This window comes from Procambarus clarkii, chromosome 70, assembly GCF_040958095.1.
Source record: "Procambarus clarkii isolate CNS0578487 chromosome 70, FALCON_Pclarkii_2.0, whole genome shotgun sequence".
NCBI classification, from domain to species: Eukaryota; Metazoa; Arthropoda; class Malacostraca; order Decapoda; family Cambaridae; genus Procambarus; species Procambarus clarkii.
Window position 1 is genome coordinate 24,536,936 of NC_091219.1, and position 16,766 is coordinate 24,553,701.

Consider the following 16,766-nt stretch of genomic DNA (forward strand, 5'->3'; position numbering starts at 1 on the left):
CCACCTGCCAGCCAGACACACCCCCACCACGCCGGGTATCGGGGCAGGACAGGTGCGGGACGGGTAGAGGACGGTGGGGGCGCGGAGCGGGTGTGTGGGGGTAGAGGACGAGTCACGGGCATAAGTCTAGCGGGTGCAGGAATATAGAATATCAATAGTCCAGGTAATCTGTGCTGGAGAATATTTCACCAGCATCGACACACGGCGATTGCTGAGGAAATAGTGGAGGAGATGCAGTTCCGCGAGGTGGGGGGGGGGGGGTGGAGGGGGGTTTCTTGGGGGTTGGGGAAGTTGTTCAGGAGAGATTTAGTAGAAATGAAGACGGAGAGTGTGGAGTGTGTGGGGAGGAGGGGGTGGAGTGTGTGTGTGTGTGTGGGGGGGGGGGTGAGGGGGATGACATTTAGCGGGATGGGGGGATAGTAAGGGGTGAGGGTACGGGGGGGGTGCGGAAGAAGCAATTGGAAGCTCTGCAACACATTAAAGGAGATTCAAATTGGTTATGGATTAGTGACGGTGGTGGTGGTGTAGTGGTGGTGTAGTGACGGTGGTGGTGGTGGTGTAGTGACGGTGATGGTGGTGTAGTGACGGTGGTGGTGGTGTAGTGGTGGTGGTGGTGTAGGTGTAGTGACGCAAATTGGAGCGAAGATTGAGAATAACTGAAACCACCACCACTCAAGAGTGGCAAAGGTCGCACTCTGTGACGTGGTTGTGACGGAGCCACAGTGGCACTGTGACGGAGCCACAGTGACACTGTGACGGAGCCACAGTGACACTGTGACGGAGCCACAGTGACACTGTGACGGAGCCACAGTGACACTGTGACGGAGCCACAGTGGCACTCTGTGACGGAGCCACAGTGGCACTGTGACGGAGCCACAGTGGCACTGTGACGGAGCCACAGTGGCACTGTGACGGAGCCACAGTGCCACTGTGACGGAGCCACAGTGCCACTGTGACGGAGCCACAGTGGCACTGTGACGGCGGCACTAACGTGTGGTTTACACAATACGTCATCGTTGATATTGTAATAAAATTGGAGCAAATGAGAGTGACGAGGATAAACGAATTTCATGAATAAACTTTGTTATTAAATAATGAGCAGGTAAAAATATGGACGAGATTATATATTTTGCTTTTGAACGATCACCCGACCAATTCGATAATTTGGTCGCACCTTTGTTATCTCTTATTTTTTCTCTCTCTTTCTCTATCTCTCTCTCTCTCTCTTTGTCTTTCTTTCCGAGTCTTTCTCCGTCTCTTTTTATATCTGTGTGTCTTTCTGAATCTGTTTCTGTCTCACTCTGTCTCTGTCTCACTCTGTCTCTGTCTCTGTCTCTCTCTGTCTCTCTCTGTCTCTGTCTCTCTCTGTCTCTCTCTGTCTCTCTCTCTCTCTCTGTCTCTCTTTCTCTCTGTCTCTCTCTCTCTCTCTGTCTCTCTCTCTCTCTCTCTCTCTGTCTGTCTGTCTCTCTCTCTCTCTCTCTCTCTCTCTCTCTCTCTCTCTCTCTCTCTCTCTCTCTCTCTCTCTCTCTCTCTCTCTCTCTCTCTCTCTCTCTCTCTCTCTCTCACTCTCTCTCTCTCTCTCTCCTTCCTCATCCCTCGCACTAGGGCTCATGGTGGCTGAGTGGGCAGCACTCAGGACTCGTAATCCTGGGGATTGGGGTACGATCCCGGCGATGGTGGAAAACAAATGGGCAGAGTTTCTTTCACCCTGATGGCCCTGTTACCTAGCAGTAAACAGGTACTGTACACCCTGATTCCGCTGTGCCTGGGAGTTAGACAGCTGTTACGGGCTGCTTTCTGTGTGTGTGTGTGTGTGTGTGTGTGTGAGCTCAACCCCCGCAAGCACAACTATGTGAGTGTACGTGTTCCAGATGCCAACAGCAACAGGCTGATATACAAGAAGCTTCAAGGTTCAAGGAAGTTTATTGAGGCAATGAAATAAATCTCAAAAGGATAGAGTAGCTTACTCTATTTGTTGTTTTAGATTCAATTGCTGGGAACAAAAGGTACCAAATAGCACGGGCTATGGTGAGTTCGTAGTGGACTTACCTGGCACAGGAGCGGGGCAAGTAGCACGGGCTATGGTGACCCCGTAGTGAACTTACCTGGCACAGGAGCGGGGCAAGTAGCACGGGCTATGGTGACCCCGTAGTGAACTTACCTGGCACAGGAGCGGGATAGGCTATTTCTACCCTCATCTATTTAATGCCCCTCAAGGGGCTCACAAATTCACACAGTACACAAACATTAATCATATTAATAATAACATAATGAGAATGGAAATCAAATTACAAAGTATTAGAGATAGACTTTCAGATAGACAATTCGCTTCGGCGATTAGACTAATTAGAGGCCGGGGATCTAATGAATTAATCCTCTCATTTCAACAGGAGGATAACAATATACGATGCATGTTAAAATCTGCTTTAAGGGAGACTATGTGAGAAGTTTATGTTCTAATGTTACAATGTATTATGTTGTTCAAGTATGTATTGCTTTTTAAAACCAATTCTATCTTGTTCATCACTTGTTCAGCCACTGTTACATAGTGAACACTTGTACAGTCACTGTTACACAGTGAACACCCGCTACAATCAGAGGTTAAGCTATTGTTAACTATGTCTTCAACTTTGCTTTGTGTAAGCCATTTCTCCTTCGCCTTTTTTTTTCAACATTCACCACCACATTGGTTTGAACGCTGCCATCTTAAGTGGATGGTTCATTTTCCGGTTAGAAGAAGTTCATTCTTCTTTGTTATCATGGTTATATGTTATCTTGGTGTTGTGACGGCGTCCGGCAACGGCTGCAGTTGTTATCTTGAGACTGTTATCATTTAATGTTCTCCATTTGTCCTGCCTGTCACTGTATCAGTCTTCCATCCGGACCATTACTTCATCTGTCTCACAACCTGTCAGTTACAACCTGTCAGCCACCTTGCCAGTTACAACCTGTCAGCCACCTTGCCAGTTACAACCTGTCAGCCACCTTGCCAGTTACAACCTGTCAGCCACCTTGCCAGTTACAACCTGTCAGCCACCTTGCCAGTTACAACCTGTCAGCCACCTTGCCAGTTACAACCTGTCAGCCACCTTGCCAGTTACAACCTGTCAGCCACCTTGCCAGTTACAACCTGTCAGCCACCTTGCCAGTTACAACCTGTCAGCCACCTTGCCAGTTACAACCTGTCAGCCACCTTGCCAGTTACAACCTGTCAGCCACCTTGCCAGTTACAACCTGTCAGCCACCTTGCCAGTTACAACCTGTCAGTCCCCTTGCCAGTTACAATCTGTCAACCACCTTGACAGTTACAACCTGTCAACCAGCATGTCAATCACTGTCAACCAGAGAGCCTTCACATATTTCCAGTATTTTGAAGCATGCTGGCAATATTTTTGTTATTTTGATGGACTGACAGCGCCCATTACAATTGTAAATACTCTTAGTCGTTACTCAAGACAATTCCAGGGTTGTGCTCCAGCTCCTGGCGTCTTTACTTCCCAGCTGACTGTTGTTTAATTCACTGGCGCCCCGGCCCCTTCGTTCCATGTTTTTTTTTTATATTCTACCACAGACGTGGTCACACATTTACAATGCTAACTAGCACATATACATGTTCTTCTGTGCTCCATGAGAAAATGTATATATGCTGGTTAGCATTGTAAATGTGAGGGTAAGTGTGTCGTTCCCTGTATAATGTAACAGGCTGTAGGGTACTGAAACATATATATGGGCGTTGGAATCTTTAAGTTAGACCTCTTTGTTTTATGAGGTCTCTCCCTCTGTCTCTCTCTCTCTCCCTGTCTCCTACCCTCCCTCTCTCTCTCCCTGTCTCCCTCCCACGTTATCTCCCTCACTCGCGCTCAGTGCTCAGCGCGTGTTCATCTCGCGGCTCGTGAATATTCTGGCTTTAACGCGACAAAACCAAGTTGTTCTCTCTGACAACAGACTTGGCGGAATGGCGTGAGTGATGGAGGACACACAGAGCTGCGAGGTAATACAAAGCTAGAGCCAGCAGACAACTGGGTCTGGGCGGAGCTGTTTGTCTAGCAGGCCGCAGCCTGTTGGGTACAGCTGGGCTAGCCGGCCCCAGACTGTTGGGCACAGCTGGGCTAGCAGGCCCCAGACTGTTGGGCACAGCTGGGCTAGCCGGCCCCAGACTGTTGGGCACAGCTGGGCTAGCCGGCCCCAGCCTGTTGGGCACAGCTGGGCTAGCCGCCCCCAGACTGTTGGGCACAACTGGGCTAGCCGGCCCCAACCCCATCTTTTGACCCAGCTGGTTTTAAATGTGTTTATGGTCTTGCTGTATTCTCCTTCTAGCAAATATGTATAAGTATATATGAGTAATATATTATTATATGTAGTGAATATTTATGTCAGATGTTTGGGGAGATTAGCCTTATCCAGTTTTTGCAGGGTGACTGCTGGAGGGTAGGTGACTGTCATAGGTAGGTCGGGGAGGCGGTCCCAATATGACACCCAAAGTCCTCAAACTTTTTTTTGTGTCAGGACAGTTTTTCAGCTGTTGTTAATATTGCCATGCAATACTCATGTGCTAATTGCATCCTGCAAGTTTCCGACATTGTCCTCACTCCTCCTACAGTGAAGAGATTATAAGACATTGTGTAAATATCAGAATCCCACCAATCATAAATTGTTGAAACATCCGAGACGTAACTAGAGTAGCTGTTTCCCCACCTGCAGGAAGCAAGCACCAATAGGTAGACTGATCAGGGAAGCTTTTTGCCCATGCCAAGCTGCGAGAGTGGAAGGTGTATAAGCGTGACAAGAACCAGTAAGCCTGCAGGTGGTCACTGTGAAGCCTCCCTGGACACCATTACCTGATTTACCTGAGGGCCACTAACCCTAGTGGCCCACGACGAGGACAGGAAGCCGGCGGCTTGTCAAAGGTCCCCTCCTATTTGCCTTGAAAATGGGAATATCTATCCCTATTAATCTATTATTATATATTTATCATTATCTGTCCCTACCGATGACTATCCACGATACATTGTTGGTCACGAAGAGTGAAGAATCATAGATGGTTAAATGAAGAGAGAGAGGGGAGTGGAAGAGGAGGGGGTACAGTTAGAGACTTCTAGATGTTACCACTGTTAGGCTCAGGCTCGGCTACAAGTACCTCGAGGTGTCTTCAACATCTGCTGATGTAGACTTGACTAAATGTAAACTCTGTCAGCAGAACTATTCGCATACTTTGCGTCATTATATAATGGAATGGGAAAAAATCGCGGAATTCAAAGATAACACCATCAATGGAGTCCAAGGAATGTGTAAGTATCTCATTCATAACGATGTACTGCCGGGAATCTTAGCCAAGTATCCAAGTAAGCTTGTGTTATAATGTTATAAGCGATTATAAGCTTCGAAAGATTGTCACTTGTTTAGCTAAATGAACAAAGTTCATCAAGAACCGATTATGTGCCTCTGAAACCCTTTCCACCACCGTCCACGTGATGGGTATGGAGTGCATAATAGAGAAAGAAATTGAATAGCAATTGACACACACACACACACACTCACACGCACACGCAACACACACACACACAGGCAAACAGGCGAGCAGGTATAAAAAATGGCGGAGACAAGAACGGGGTTCGACTCCCACTCCCCAACACTAATGGTGGCGGGGAGTGGTGGTGGAACACCTGTACGCTCCCCCCTCCTTCCCCTCTCTTCCTTCCCATATCCCGTCCCTAATGAACAAATCCACAAGGGCCGTGACGAGGATTCGAACCTGCGTCCAAGAGCATCCCAGACGCTGCCTTAATCGACTGAGCTACGACATGGTCAAAAAGAGTTGAAACCGAAGTTCTACTGAACTTACTGGAATCCTGCAGCCTCTCCGAGACACAAACCAGGGTTTTACACAACTCCCCCATGCACTCGAGCTATGTCAATAGGCCGTTCTCCCTCTTCGCCCTTACTTCATTACACTCCCTACCGCCTCTCCCCTCCCTTCCCCTTATCTCCCTCCCTCCCGCAGGTAGACAGCACGGGGGGGGGGGGGATGGGATGGTGTCATCTTTGGCATTTGTTATCATGAGTTATCTTGGAGATGTGTTATTGGGGGTTGTGTTATCTTGGAAAAGTGTCAAATTATCCTGGGACTGTTTAGTTCTCACAGAGAACTATATATATATATATATATATATATATATATATATATATATATATATATATATATATATATGTATATATATATATGTATATATATATAATATATATATATATAATATATATATATATATAATAAAATATAAAATATACACGTTTTCCCCCATCCCCATCCCAATTCCTTATCCTGACCCCTTCCAAGTGCTATATAGTCGTAATGGCTTGGCACTTTTTCCTCCTGATAGTTTCCCTTCTCTCTCTCTCTTTCTCTCTCCCTCCCTCCCTCTCACCCCCCCCCCTCCGTGGAGGAGACGTAGGGTTGGAGTGTGTGAGGGCGAACAAACTTGCCTTTGGTGGTGTCAAGAAACAGAGGGAGAGAGTTGGGTGTAATGGGAGCTGGCCTCGCCCGCTCGGGTATAGAGCGCCTTCACAAGTTAGCGGAGGCCCGGCTGCGTCTCTGTGTCTGGCCCCGGGGTCATGGGGCCTGATACCTTGTGTATGGGTGTGTGTGTGTGGGGTGTGTGTGTGTGTGGGGTGTGGGTGTGTGTGTGTGGTGTGGGTGGGTGTGTGTGTTTACTAGTTGTGTTTTTGCGGGGGTTGAGCTTTGCTCTTTCGGCCCGCCTCTCAACTGTCAACAGGGGCACTTAGGGTGAAAGAAACTTTGCCCATTTGTTTCTGCCTCGTGCGGGAATCGAACCCGCGCCACAGAATTACGAATCCTGCGCGCTATCCACCAGGCTACGAGGCCCCTGTGTGTATGTGTGTGTGTGTGTATGTGTGTACCACTAGAGTACCTTCCGTGTCACATCTGCCTGTTTCTCCATTTTGTGCAACTAGTCTCCAATGGGATACGATCTCGAGGGTTTCCTGACAGTCAAATAGCATTCAATTCGACCACCCTTTATCTTGTATTATCTCAGTTCGTGCACAGAACTCGAGTTCGTGAAGTTTCTTGTGAAGGACCTTGTGAAGTTTCTCACGCATTTCTCTTTCGTTCTCTGTGAATAAGTCCTGCTTTGTTGTCAGTTTCATTACTTGTTCCTTAACTATTGTTTTCCTTCCTGATGTGTGTGTGTGTGTGTGTGTGTGTGTGTGTGTGTGTGTGTGTGTGTGTGTGTGTGTGTGTGTGTGAAGCAATTTGGGTTATGTCTGCTCTTAAGTGATTTTTAAATTGCTTTTTCTGCTTCCTTTCTCATTCTGGAGTACCCAGTCCTTGTTTTCCTGTGTGTGTGTGCGTGCGTGTGTGTGCGTGCGTGTGCGTGTGCGTGTGCGTGTGCGTGTGTGTGTGTGTGCAACCTTCGACTTCTCCCTGCAGCAAAAACTCTCTCCACGCTAAAAGAGACAGTATAGAAAAGCACCAAATCTTTCCCCAACTTAAAAAGATAAAGAAAGCAGATGTTTTTTTCCCCTCACCCATGACGAGAGGCGCACTCCCCCATGGTCCCCGTCACCGACTGTCTTCCCCCCCTCTTCCTCCCTGTCTCTTCACTCTCCACACTGTCTCCTACTGTCTGTTTCTCACCACTCACCGCGGAGTCTCTCAAGCTCTCGCGTGGTGAAGGTCTCTCTCCTGGACTCTTGCCACCACAGTCTTTCTTACTACCTTATTGTCTAGGTAAGTTTCTGTCTTCACGTCTATCGACTCGACAGTTGATAGTACTGTCTCTGTTTCTGTTTAATACTGTCCTTGGTTTTGTCAGATTACTGCAAACTACAGTCTGTCTCGTCTCTTTTCTCTCTCTCTCTGTCTCTCTGTCTCTGTCTGTCTCTCTGTCTCTCTGTCTGTCTGTCTGTCTCTCTGTCTCTGTCTGTCTCTCTGTCTCTGTCTGTCTCTCTGTCTCTCTGTCTGTCTGTCTGTCTCTCTGTCTCTGTCTGTCTCTCTGTCTCTGTCTGTCTCTCTGTCTCTCTGTCTGTCTGTCTGTCTCTCTGTCTCTCTGTCTCTGTCTGTCTCTCTGTCTCTCTGTCTCTCTGTCTGTCTGTCTGTCTCTCTGTCTCTGTCTGTCTCTCTGTCTCTCTGTCTCTGTCTGTCTCTCTGTCTCTCTGTCTGTCTGTCTGTCTCTCTGTCTCTCTGTCTCTGCTGTCTCTCTGTCTCTCTGTCTGTCTGTCTCTCTGTCTCTCTGTCTCTCTGTCTCTCTCTCTCTCTCTCTCTCTCTCTCTCTCTCTCTCTCTCTCTCTCTCTCTCTCTCTCTCTCTCTCTCTCTCTCTCTCTCACTGTCTCTGTCTCTGTCTCTCTCTGCTTTAATTAAGACTAGGGCTCACAAGGATTGGCACTGATGATTATGTATCCATCATACAAATTAAAGCCATTATCCTTCATCAGCTTATTTTCAAGCCTGGACTTGGAAACTTCTCTCTTTAACACGAGGGCTTTCTGTAATAGGTACATGCTTTATTTAATGTTAGCCCACATTCACAAGGGCGCAGGTTGATGCCTTAAATCATCCGTGGATCTCGGCACGCGTAAAGGAATGTTAACTTGTTGGGAGAACATTTCCCATAGGCGAGTCAATCGGTGAAAATGATTGCTGATGGAGTTATGTTCTTGAGAATGGTATATATAGCTATAGTGAAGTGGCTGACCGTCTTGTGTTGTAGTTATTGTTTCCTGTCTGTCCACGAAGTTTGGCGGGGTGACGAGCTTGATATATGGGCCTGATATAAAAGAGGCTGCGGACATCTCTTGAGCTTACACCAGAGAGTTGCTGAAGGTTCGCCCTCTGCAATATGGTATTTTCAGGCCACCAAATTAGAAAGGTTAAATATCCCAAAAGGAATCCACAAGGAAATAGCAGTAGCTGAATCTAAAACAACAACAACAACATCTGGGCGCTGCTGGTCAAGACCCGCGATGACTCGTGTTCATAAAAAACTTTTGCCGCCGATATTGTGGAGCAAGTGTGAGAAATAAAGCTTGGATCACTAAGTTTATTGGTCGTCCTGCTAGGCTCGGTACACGGGTCTTCATGGGCGCTAAAGGTTCCACCCTTCATCTTCAGGATGCTCCACATCCTTCCTGAGCCAAACGTTCCTTCCACTCATCCTTAAGCTGGTCCCACAGTATCGTGTGGACTAGTTATCAACATTACGTTATCTCGCGGGCAAATGTCAATAGTTATTGTGTGCCCGAGGCACATATCGCCGCTAGGGCGGTTAATGAACCTTGTAGCAGTGCGCATTTCTTATTAATGATGGTTAGATTACAGCCATGAGTATAGGCTTGTGCTTTATGGATGATGCTTAAAAAGTCGTTGAAGTTGACATTCTAAAACAAGAAATGTTCCTATCTTGCTATATTAAGAAAGGTCTCGAGCGTTGTTTTATTGCGAGTCCTTAGTAGCTGAAAAACAGAGCCAGAGTGCCAGAACTCGGCGGCTAATGGCGTCGTCCGGAGACGGATGCCACGTGGTACACAGACTTAGGAATTAGGTTGACTGCAGACCTGCCTTCTCTTGAAATGTTCGGGGCACCGTACTTAACTGATGGTAAATAATACAAATATAAATCGTAATTTGCCGAGAGATCGGTATTCTCTCTCTCTCTCTCGAGAGAGAGTTTTACCACTGATTTACAGCAGTGACACAAGTCTGTGGTGAAGCACCACACTCAGGGTGCTTCATGTGGTTGGTGACGACCCAACGGCACGTCACTGGAGAGTCATAACGCCTTCGTCACCTCTGGACGAAGGGGGAGGAGGGCATGCTCCCTGTGAGAGGTACAGCTGGGAGAGACGAGTGAGACGGGGAGAGAGGAGAGCAGGTCGGCTCAACTTAAAAACTATCTTGACTATCTGGCCCAGTCATCTCTCGAACATCGAATTATTTAACGAGATTATCATGACCGCGGCCAACAACTTTGGACAAGTGCAGTTACTTACAGGAACCACTGGTGACCGGAGTAACTTGCATCTTGGCAACTTACTGAATCGCCACCAGTCAAATGTTCCCTTGATTGCACAACTCTGCAATCTTGCCAGATATATTGATGGGGTCTCCTCGGCCGGATGTTCCTGTGGGTCCTTTAATTCTGAACCGCCAGACTTCCTCCTTCATTCCTCAGGGACCCCTTTGGGACCTCTCAGGGACCCCTTAGGGACCCCTCAGGGACCCCTCAGGGACCCCTGAAGCTCCTGTCAACCTTACCCAGGTCTTATGGAGAGTGTATTCACATTTTTATTACATCCCGTTCAGGTCACGTCTGGTGAGTCTCTCAATTTTCCGGGACTGGTTAAGAAGGTTGCCCGGCTAGAATGATCTTGCTAGAGAAGGTAGGCCTCGGTAGAACGATCATGCTTGAAAAAACTAGGCCTGGCTAGAACGATCATTCCAGCGAACTGAGCACAAAAACATTTCCAGTAGGCCTATGGGTACAGGACTCTAGGCCTCTCAGAAAACACTGATCCGGTCAGAGTTTATAAGTAACGCCAAATATTACTAATTACCTAAATTAACTATAAGTAGGCCTACTGTGGCTAGATCGAAAAAGATTGTCCAATTTATATTCCAAATATATGTATAGATTTTGAGTAAAATTGTGAAAAATTGATGGATATTTTAATATTGGCATGAGCGCCATGGATGTTACATCAGGCTTACTAAATATATTTAGAATGTATTCAAAGTGAAACATTCCATTATTCAACCCCGTTGGCACGGTATGCCTTTGTATATCACAGTATATCGTAGTATACCAGTGTATATATATCCTTGTATATCCGGGAATATCGTAGTATACCATTATATACTCCTTGTGAATGACAATGTATTACTGTAGTTCAAAATCCAGCTAGATAAAATTACCAGAACAAATTGGGGGAAAGCTTTGACAGAACGCCGGCTTTCTGTCCACCATCGAGGCCACTAGAGAGAGAGATGGAGGCCCGCAGGTAAATTCAGGTAAACACGGTGTATTCTAGTGCACAATAATATGTCATTGCATATCACAGTATATTGTATTCTTGTATACATATTTTATACCAACATTATACCAGGGTATATCGTAGTATACCACAGTATACCGGGGTATATGGCAGGGGAAGGGGGGGGGAAGAGGGGTAAGGTACCCTCGAACCCAAAACAAGTTACCGGCTTGTCCAGTTTGTTGGGAAAATTGTTCAAGTTTGAACATCCTCAAGAGCTGCTACTGTGGCCATATAGTGCCATGCTTCTACGGTGTCACGGTGCTGTGTGGGACACACCTACGGTGTCACGGTGCTGTGTGGGACACACCTACGGTGTCACGGTGCTGTGGGGGACACACCTACGGTGTCACGGTGCTGTGGGAGACACACCTACGGTGTCACGGTGCTGTGGGGGACACACCTACGGTGTCACGGTGCTGTGGGGGACACACCTACGGTGTCACGGTGCTGTGGGGGACACACCTACGGTGTCACGGTGCTGTGGGGGACACACCTACGGTGTCACGGTGCTGTGGGGGACACACCTACGGTGCCACGGTGCTGTGGGGGACACACCTACGGTGCCACGGTGCTGTAGTGGACACACCTACGGTGTCACGGTGCTGTAGTGGACACACCTACGGTGTCACGGTGCTGTGTGGGGGGGGGGGAGCAGAACTACGGTGTTGACGGTGCAGATGGGACGGAGGCATGCACGGGTAGGGAGAGGAGGGAGAGGGAGGGGGAGAGGGAACCTGGGGAGAGAGGGAGAGAGTAAGATGCGAAGGGAGGAAGAGAGAGAGAGAGGGGGTCGAGCCGGTTTGGCAGGGGTTGAATTTACGGTGTCGTGGCGAAGTTTGGCTAAGTCCACCAAAGTTTTAATAAGGTGATACTCTGTCTCTCTCTTTCTCTCACGCACGCACGCACGCACGCACGCACACGCCCTAGGGGGTCTGGTAGCTGAGTGGATAACGCGCGGGACTCGTAATCCTGTGGCCCGGGTTCGATTCCTGGACTCGGCAGGGACAAATGGGCAGAGTTTCTTTCACCCTGATGCCCCAGTTACCTAGCAGTAAATAGGTACCTGGGAGTTAGACAGCTGTTACGGGCTGCTTCCTGTGTGTGTGTGTGTGTGTGTGTGTGTGTGTGTGTGTGTGTGTGTGTGTGTGTGTGTGTGTAATGTATTCTTCCTAAACTAAAATATAATATGATTTACTGGGAAAAAAAGAGGTCAATAGTTTATAGAATTTTCAGTATCATTTCAAACCTTAAATATTTCAAACAGCGCAGGTGGGAAGCTGCGCTGGGCGGGGCTCCGTGGACACCAGATATTACTGGGACGCCCTGAGACACCCTGAGACACCCTGAGCCACCCTGAGACACCCTGAGACACCCTGAGACACCCTGAGACACCCTGAGACACCCTGAGACACCCTGAGACACCCTGAGCCACCATGAGCCACCATGAGACGCCCTGAGACACCATGAGACGCCCTGAGACACCCTGAGACACCCTGAGACGCCCTGAGACGCCCTGAGCCACCATGAAACGCCCTGAGACACCATGAGACGCCCTGAGACACCCTGAGCCACCATGAGACGCCCTGAGCCACCATGAGACGCCCTGAGACACCCTGAGACACCCTGAGACACCCTGAGCCACCATGAGACGCCCTGAGCCACCATGAGACACCCTGAGACACCCTGAGACACCCTGAGACACCATGAGCCACCATGAGACGCCCTGAGCCACCATGAGACACCCTGAGACACCCTGAGACACCCTGAGACACCCTGAGCCACCATGAGACGCCCTGAGCCACCATGAGACGCCCTGAGACACCATGAGACGCCCTGAGACACCCTGAGACGCCCTGAGACGCCCTGAGCCACCATGAGACGCCCTGAGACACCATGAGACGCCCTGAGACACCCTGAGACGCCCTGAGCCACCATGAGACGCCCTGAGACACCATGAGACGCCCTGAGACACCCTGAGACACCCTGAGACACCCTGAGACGCCCTGAGCCACCATGAGACGCCCTGAGCCACCATGAGACGCCCTGAGACACCATGAGACGCCCTGAGACACCCTGAGACGCCCTGAGACACCATGAGACGCCCTGAGACACCATGAGACACATTGAGACGCCCTGAGACACCCTGAGACGCCCTGAGACACCATGAGACGCCCTGAGACACCATGAGACACATTGAGACGCCGTGAGACACCCTGAGCCACCATGAGGCACCCTGAGACACCATGAGACGCCCTGAGACACCCTGAGACACCCTGAGACACCCTGAGACGCCCTGAGACGCCCTGAGCCACCATGAAACGCCCTGAGACACCATGAGACGCCCTGAGACACCCTGAGACACCCTGAGACGCCCTGAGACGCCCTGAGCCACCATGAGACGCCCTGAGACACCATGAGACGCCCTGAGACACCCTGAGACACCCTGAGACACCCTGAGACACCCTGAGACGCCCTGAGACACCATGAGACGCCCTGAGACACCCTGAGACGCCCTGAGCCACCATGAGACGCCCTGAGACACCATGAGACGCCCTGAGACACCCTGAGACACCCTGAGACACCCTGAGACACCCTGAGACGCCCTGAGACACCATGAGACGCCCTGAGACACCCTGAGACGCCCTGAGACACCATGAGACGCCCTGAGACACCATGAGACACATTGAGACGCCCTGAGACACCCTGAGACGCCCTGAGACACCATGAGACGCCCTGAGACACCATGAGACACATTGAGACGCCGTGAGACACCCTGAGCCACCATGAGGCACCCTGAGACACCATGAGACGCCCTGAGACACCCTGAGACGCCCTGAGACGCCCTGAGACACCCTGAGACACCCTGAGACGCCCTGAGACACCATGAGACGCCCTGAGACACCATGAGACGCCCTGAGACACCCTGAGACACATTGAGACGCCCTGAGACACCCTGAGACACATTGAGACACATTGAGACACCCTGAGACACATTGAGACGCCCTGAGACACCCTGAGACGCAATGAGACACCCTGAGACGCAATGAGACACCCTGAGACGCAATGAGACACCCTGAGACGCCCTGAGGCACCCTGAGACACCATGAGACCATGAGACACCCTGAGACGCTCTGAGACGCCAGGAGACACCCTGGAACGCCATGGGACACCATGAGACGCCCTGAGACACTCTGAGACGGCCTGGGATACCCTGACGGTCACCCTGACACTGGAGGATATCCCTGCCTCCTAATTGTGCGACTGTGCTCCCTAATGGAGCCGGGGCGTATGTGCACCCCAAGAGTAGGTGTACATACGTCAGGACGTCATTAAGATCCTGACGGTCTGGTATCTAAGCAGTCCTCAGGCTTACTGCTCAGGGGGGGGGGGGGGGGTTCATGTGAATCGTTTAACTGCTCAGGGGAGCTTCATGTGAGTCAAGTACCTTCTCACGGGGCTTCATGTGAGACGTGTAACCGCTCAAGAGGCTTCATATGAGCCGTGTAACCGCTCAAGGGCTTCATGTGAGTCGTGTATCCGCTCAGGGGCTTCATATGAGTCGTGTAACCGCTCAGAGGCTTTATGTGAGTCGTGTAAGAGCGGCAGTGTGAGAACAGGAGTGAGGCAGGGACATAGAATGAGAATCAGCGTGAACGCACGAGAGTCAGGACAAGGAAGAGAGAGAGAATGAGAGCGGGAGACGCAAGAGTGTAGTTGTTTTAATTCGATTTGTATGCAAAAAAAGCTGTAAAAATTCGGACACTTTATGGGCCGAGACGACGCTACCTTTCGCTCCAAATAGGTCATCGATTTCTGAAAACTTTTGTTATATTTTACTTTGTGGTTTTGTAGCGTTTTGAACTTTCTTGATTTTGTAATGTTTGATGAGATACAGAGTATATGAGAGAGAGAGAGAGAGAGAGAGAGAGGGAGAGAGAGAGAGAGAGAGAGAGAGAGAGAGAGAGAGAGAGAGAGAGAGAGAGAGAGAGAGAGAGAGAGAGAGAGAGAGAGAGAGAGAGAGAGAGAGCGATACAGAGACACAGAGACAGAAACAGCCCGCCACCCAGAATCTCCTGAGGGTAAAAAAAATCTATTTATGCGAGCATTATGGAGGAACTTGGGTAGTTTGCTTCACACTTCCTAATACTTAGTGGAATCAACAACTTTTTAGACCGATTCTGCTCAAACTTAATAGATTCTCTGCCGGCAGATACGATTTAATTTTCCGACATATATTTTCTAATGTAAGTGATATTTTCCCAAGTTTTGGGCCAGCCCGGAACAACCTAAGTTCAACAGCCGCTGAACTTTTAATTGGACAGGAGGCTGACGATACGTAGGCTGACGGGGGGGGGGGGGAGAAGCTTTTGGGCACGTTGGGTGACGGGCAAAGTCTTTTGTTACGTACGGACTTACTGCCCCTGTGCCCGCCTCCTTGCCTTATAGACAAAAGCGCAACCCTCACACAACAGTCCCCACTCAGTAGTCAGTAGTCAACAGTGTGTGTGTGTGTGTGTACTTTATATACCAGGAACATGTCCACGCAAGTGTCTTAATTAACGCCAACGATGGCCTGGTTATTTGTCACTGTCACACACTTATGCCGTTGAGTAGGTATATATAATCTCATTTTATTTGAACCCAGAAGCAGATAATTAATGGGCGCTCGTACAGGTAAATAAAATCATTAATTTTTTGTCTTACATAAAAATCCGGGGATTTAAAAGATCATCTCTCTTGATAACTTTGTGTTTCTCATTATTTTTGTTGCTTCAATCTACAAAATTAATGTATTTAGGAAAAAATGCAACCTCATACAAATCTATGCAACATAGCATAAATCTATGCAACATAGCATAAATCTATGCAACATAGCATAAATCTATGCAATACAACATAAATCTATGCAACATAGCACAAATCCATGAGCCGGGGCAGGGGCAGGGGCGGGGCCAGGCCAGGTACGGGGCAGGGGGGTTGGACCGAGGCTGGGTGTGGGGATTGGGCCAGGGCAGGGGGTGGGGGCGGGGTCAGGGCAGGGGGGCGGGGTCAGGGCAGGGGGGCGGGGTCAGGGCAGGGGGGCGGGGCCAGGCCGGGTCCGGGGCAGGGGGTTGGGCAGGGGCCTGGGCCTGGGGCGGGGTCTGGACAGGGGGGCGGGGCCAGGGCTGGGGTCGGAGCGAGGCTCCGCCAGCAGTCAGTCGGTGGTGGAGTGCCGTACCGTCAGCTGCTCCCAGTCAGTGGCTGGCTGGTCCGCCTCTCTCTCACTCCGGGGCCCGCACGCCCTCACTCGCACCCCGCCAGACCACATCACCAGTGTGACCCGTTTATAGCTGTGTCAACAACGAAACAAATTCCCTCTCAGTCACGTCCTGGGGGAGAACTGTGTTCTGTTCTCTATATTTTGTCCATTCATTTGTTTTTGCAGCGTGGACTTGCTTTCGCGAGTTTATTTACCTCTTATTAGCGTTCATTTTCTGTGTTTGACGTTAGCGTTCACTTATTTGTTTATTTAGTGACTTGGGGTGCACGTGGTGACACCAGCACGCCCCCTACTCCACGTGCACGGTACACGTGGCAGCACCAGCACGCCCCCTACCCCACGTGCACGGTACACGTGGCAGCACCAGCACGCCCCCTGCCGCCACGTGCCCGGGCCGCCTCATGCCCACTAACGCCACCTGTGGGATTCAACGCACACCATGAGTGAGCGGACACA

General features: G+C 49.7%; 2 protein-coding genes across 2 annotated transcripts in view; one reads left to right on the top strand and one right to left on the bottom strand.

Annotated features, from left to right (window-relative positions):
• Positions 1-12,290: 12,290 nt before the first annotated feature.
• LOC138356004 (mucin-19-like) lies at positions 12,291-14,024 on the bottom strand. Its single transcript, XM_069311550.1, has one exon. It carries the CDS (start codon positions 14,022-14,024, stop codon positions 12,291-12,293), a length of 1,734 nt encoding a protein of 577 aa, XP_069167651.1.
• Positions 14,025-16,265: 2,241 nt separating this feature from the next.
• The window catches only part of LOC138356005 (uncharacterized), a 121,953-nt gene continuing 121,452 nt past the window's right edge, over positions 16,266-16,766 (top strand). Inside the window, exon 1 of the mRNA XM_069311552.1 lies at positions 16,266-16,766. This exon is cut by the window's right edge and continues 125 nt beyond it. Coding sequence (XP_069167653.1) covers positions 16,750-16,766 — 17 coding nt within the window. The 5' untranslated portion in view covers positions 16,266-16,749.

Bases quoted from the DNA above. Each gene is read 5' to 3' on its own strand.
- LOC138356004 (XM_069311550.1), bottom strand. From the start codon at position 14,024: ATGTGTCTCAATGTGTCTCAGGGTGTCTCAGGGCGTCTCAATGTGTCT.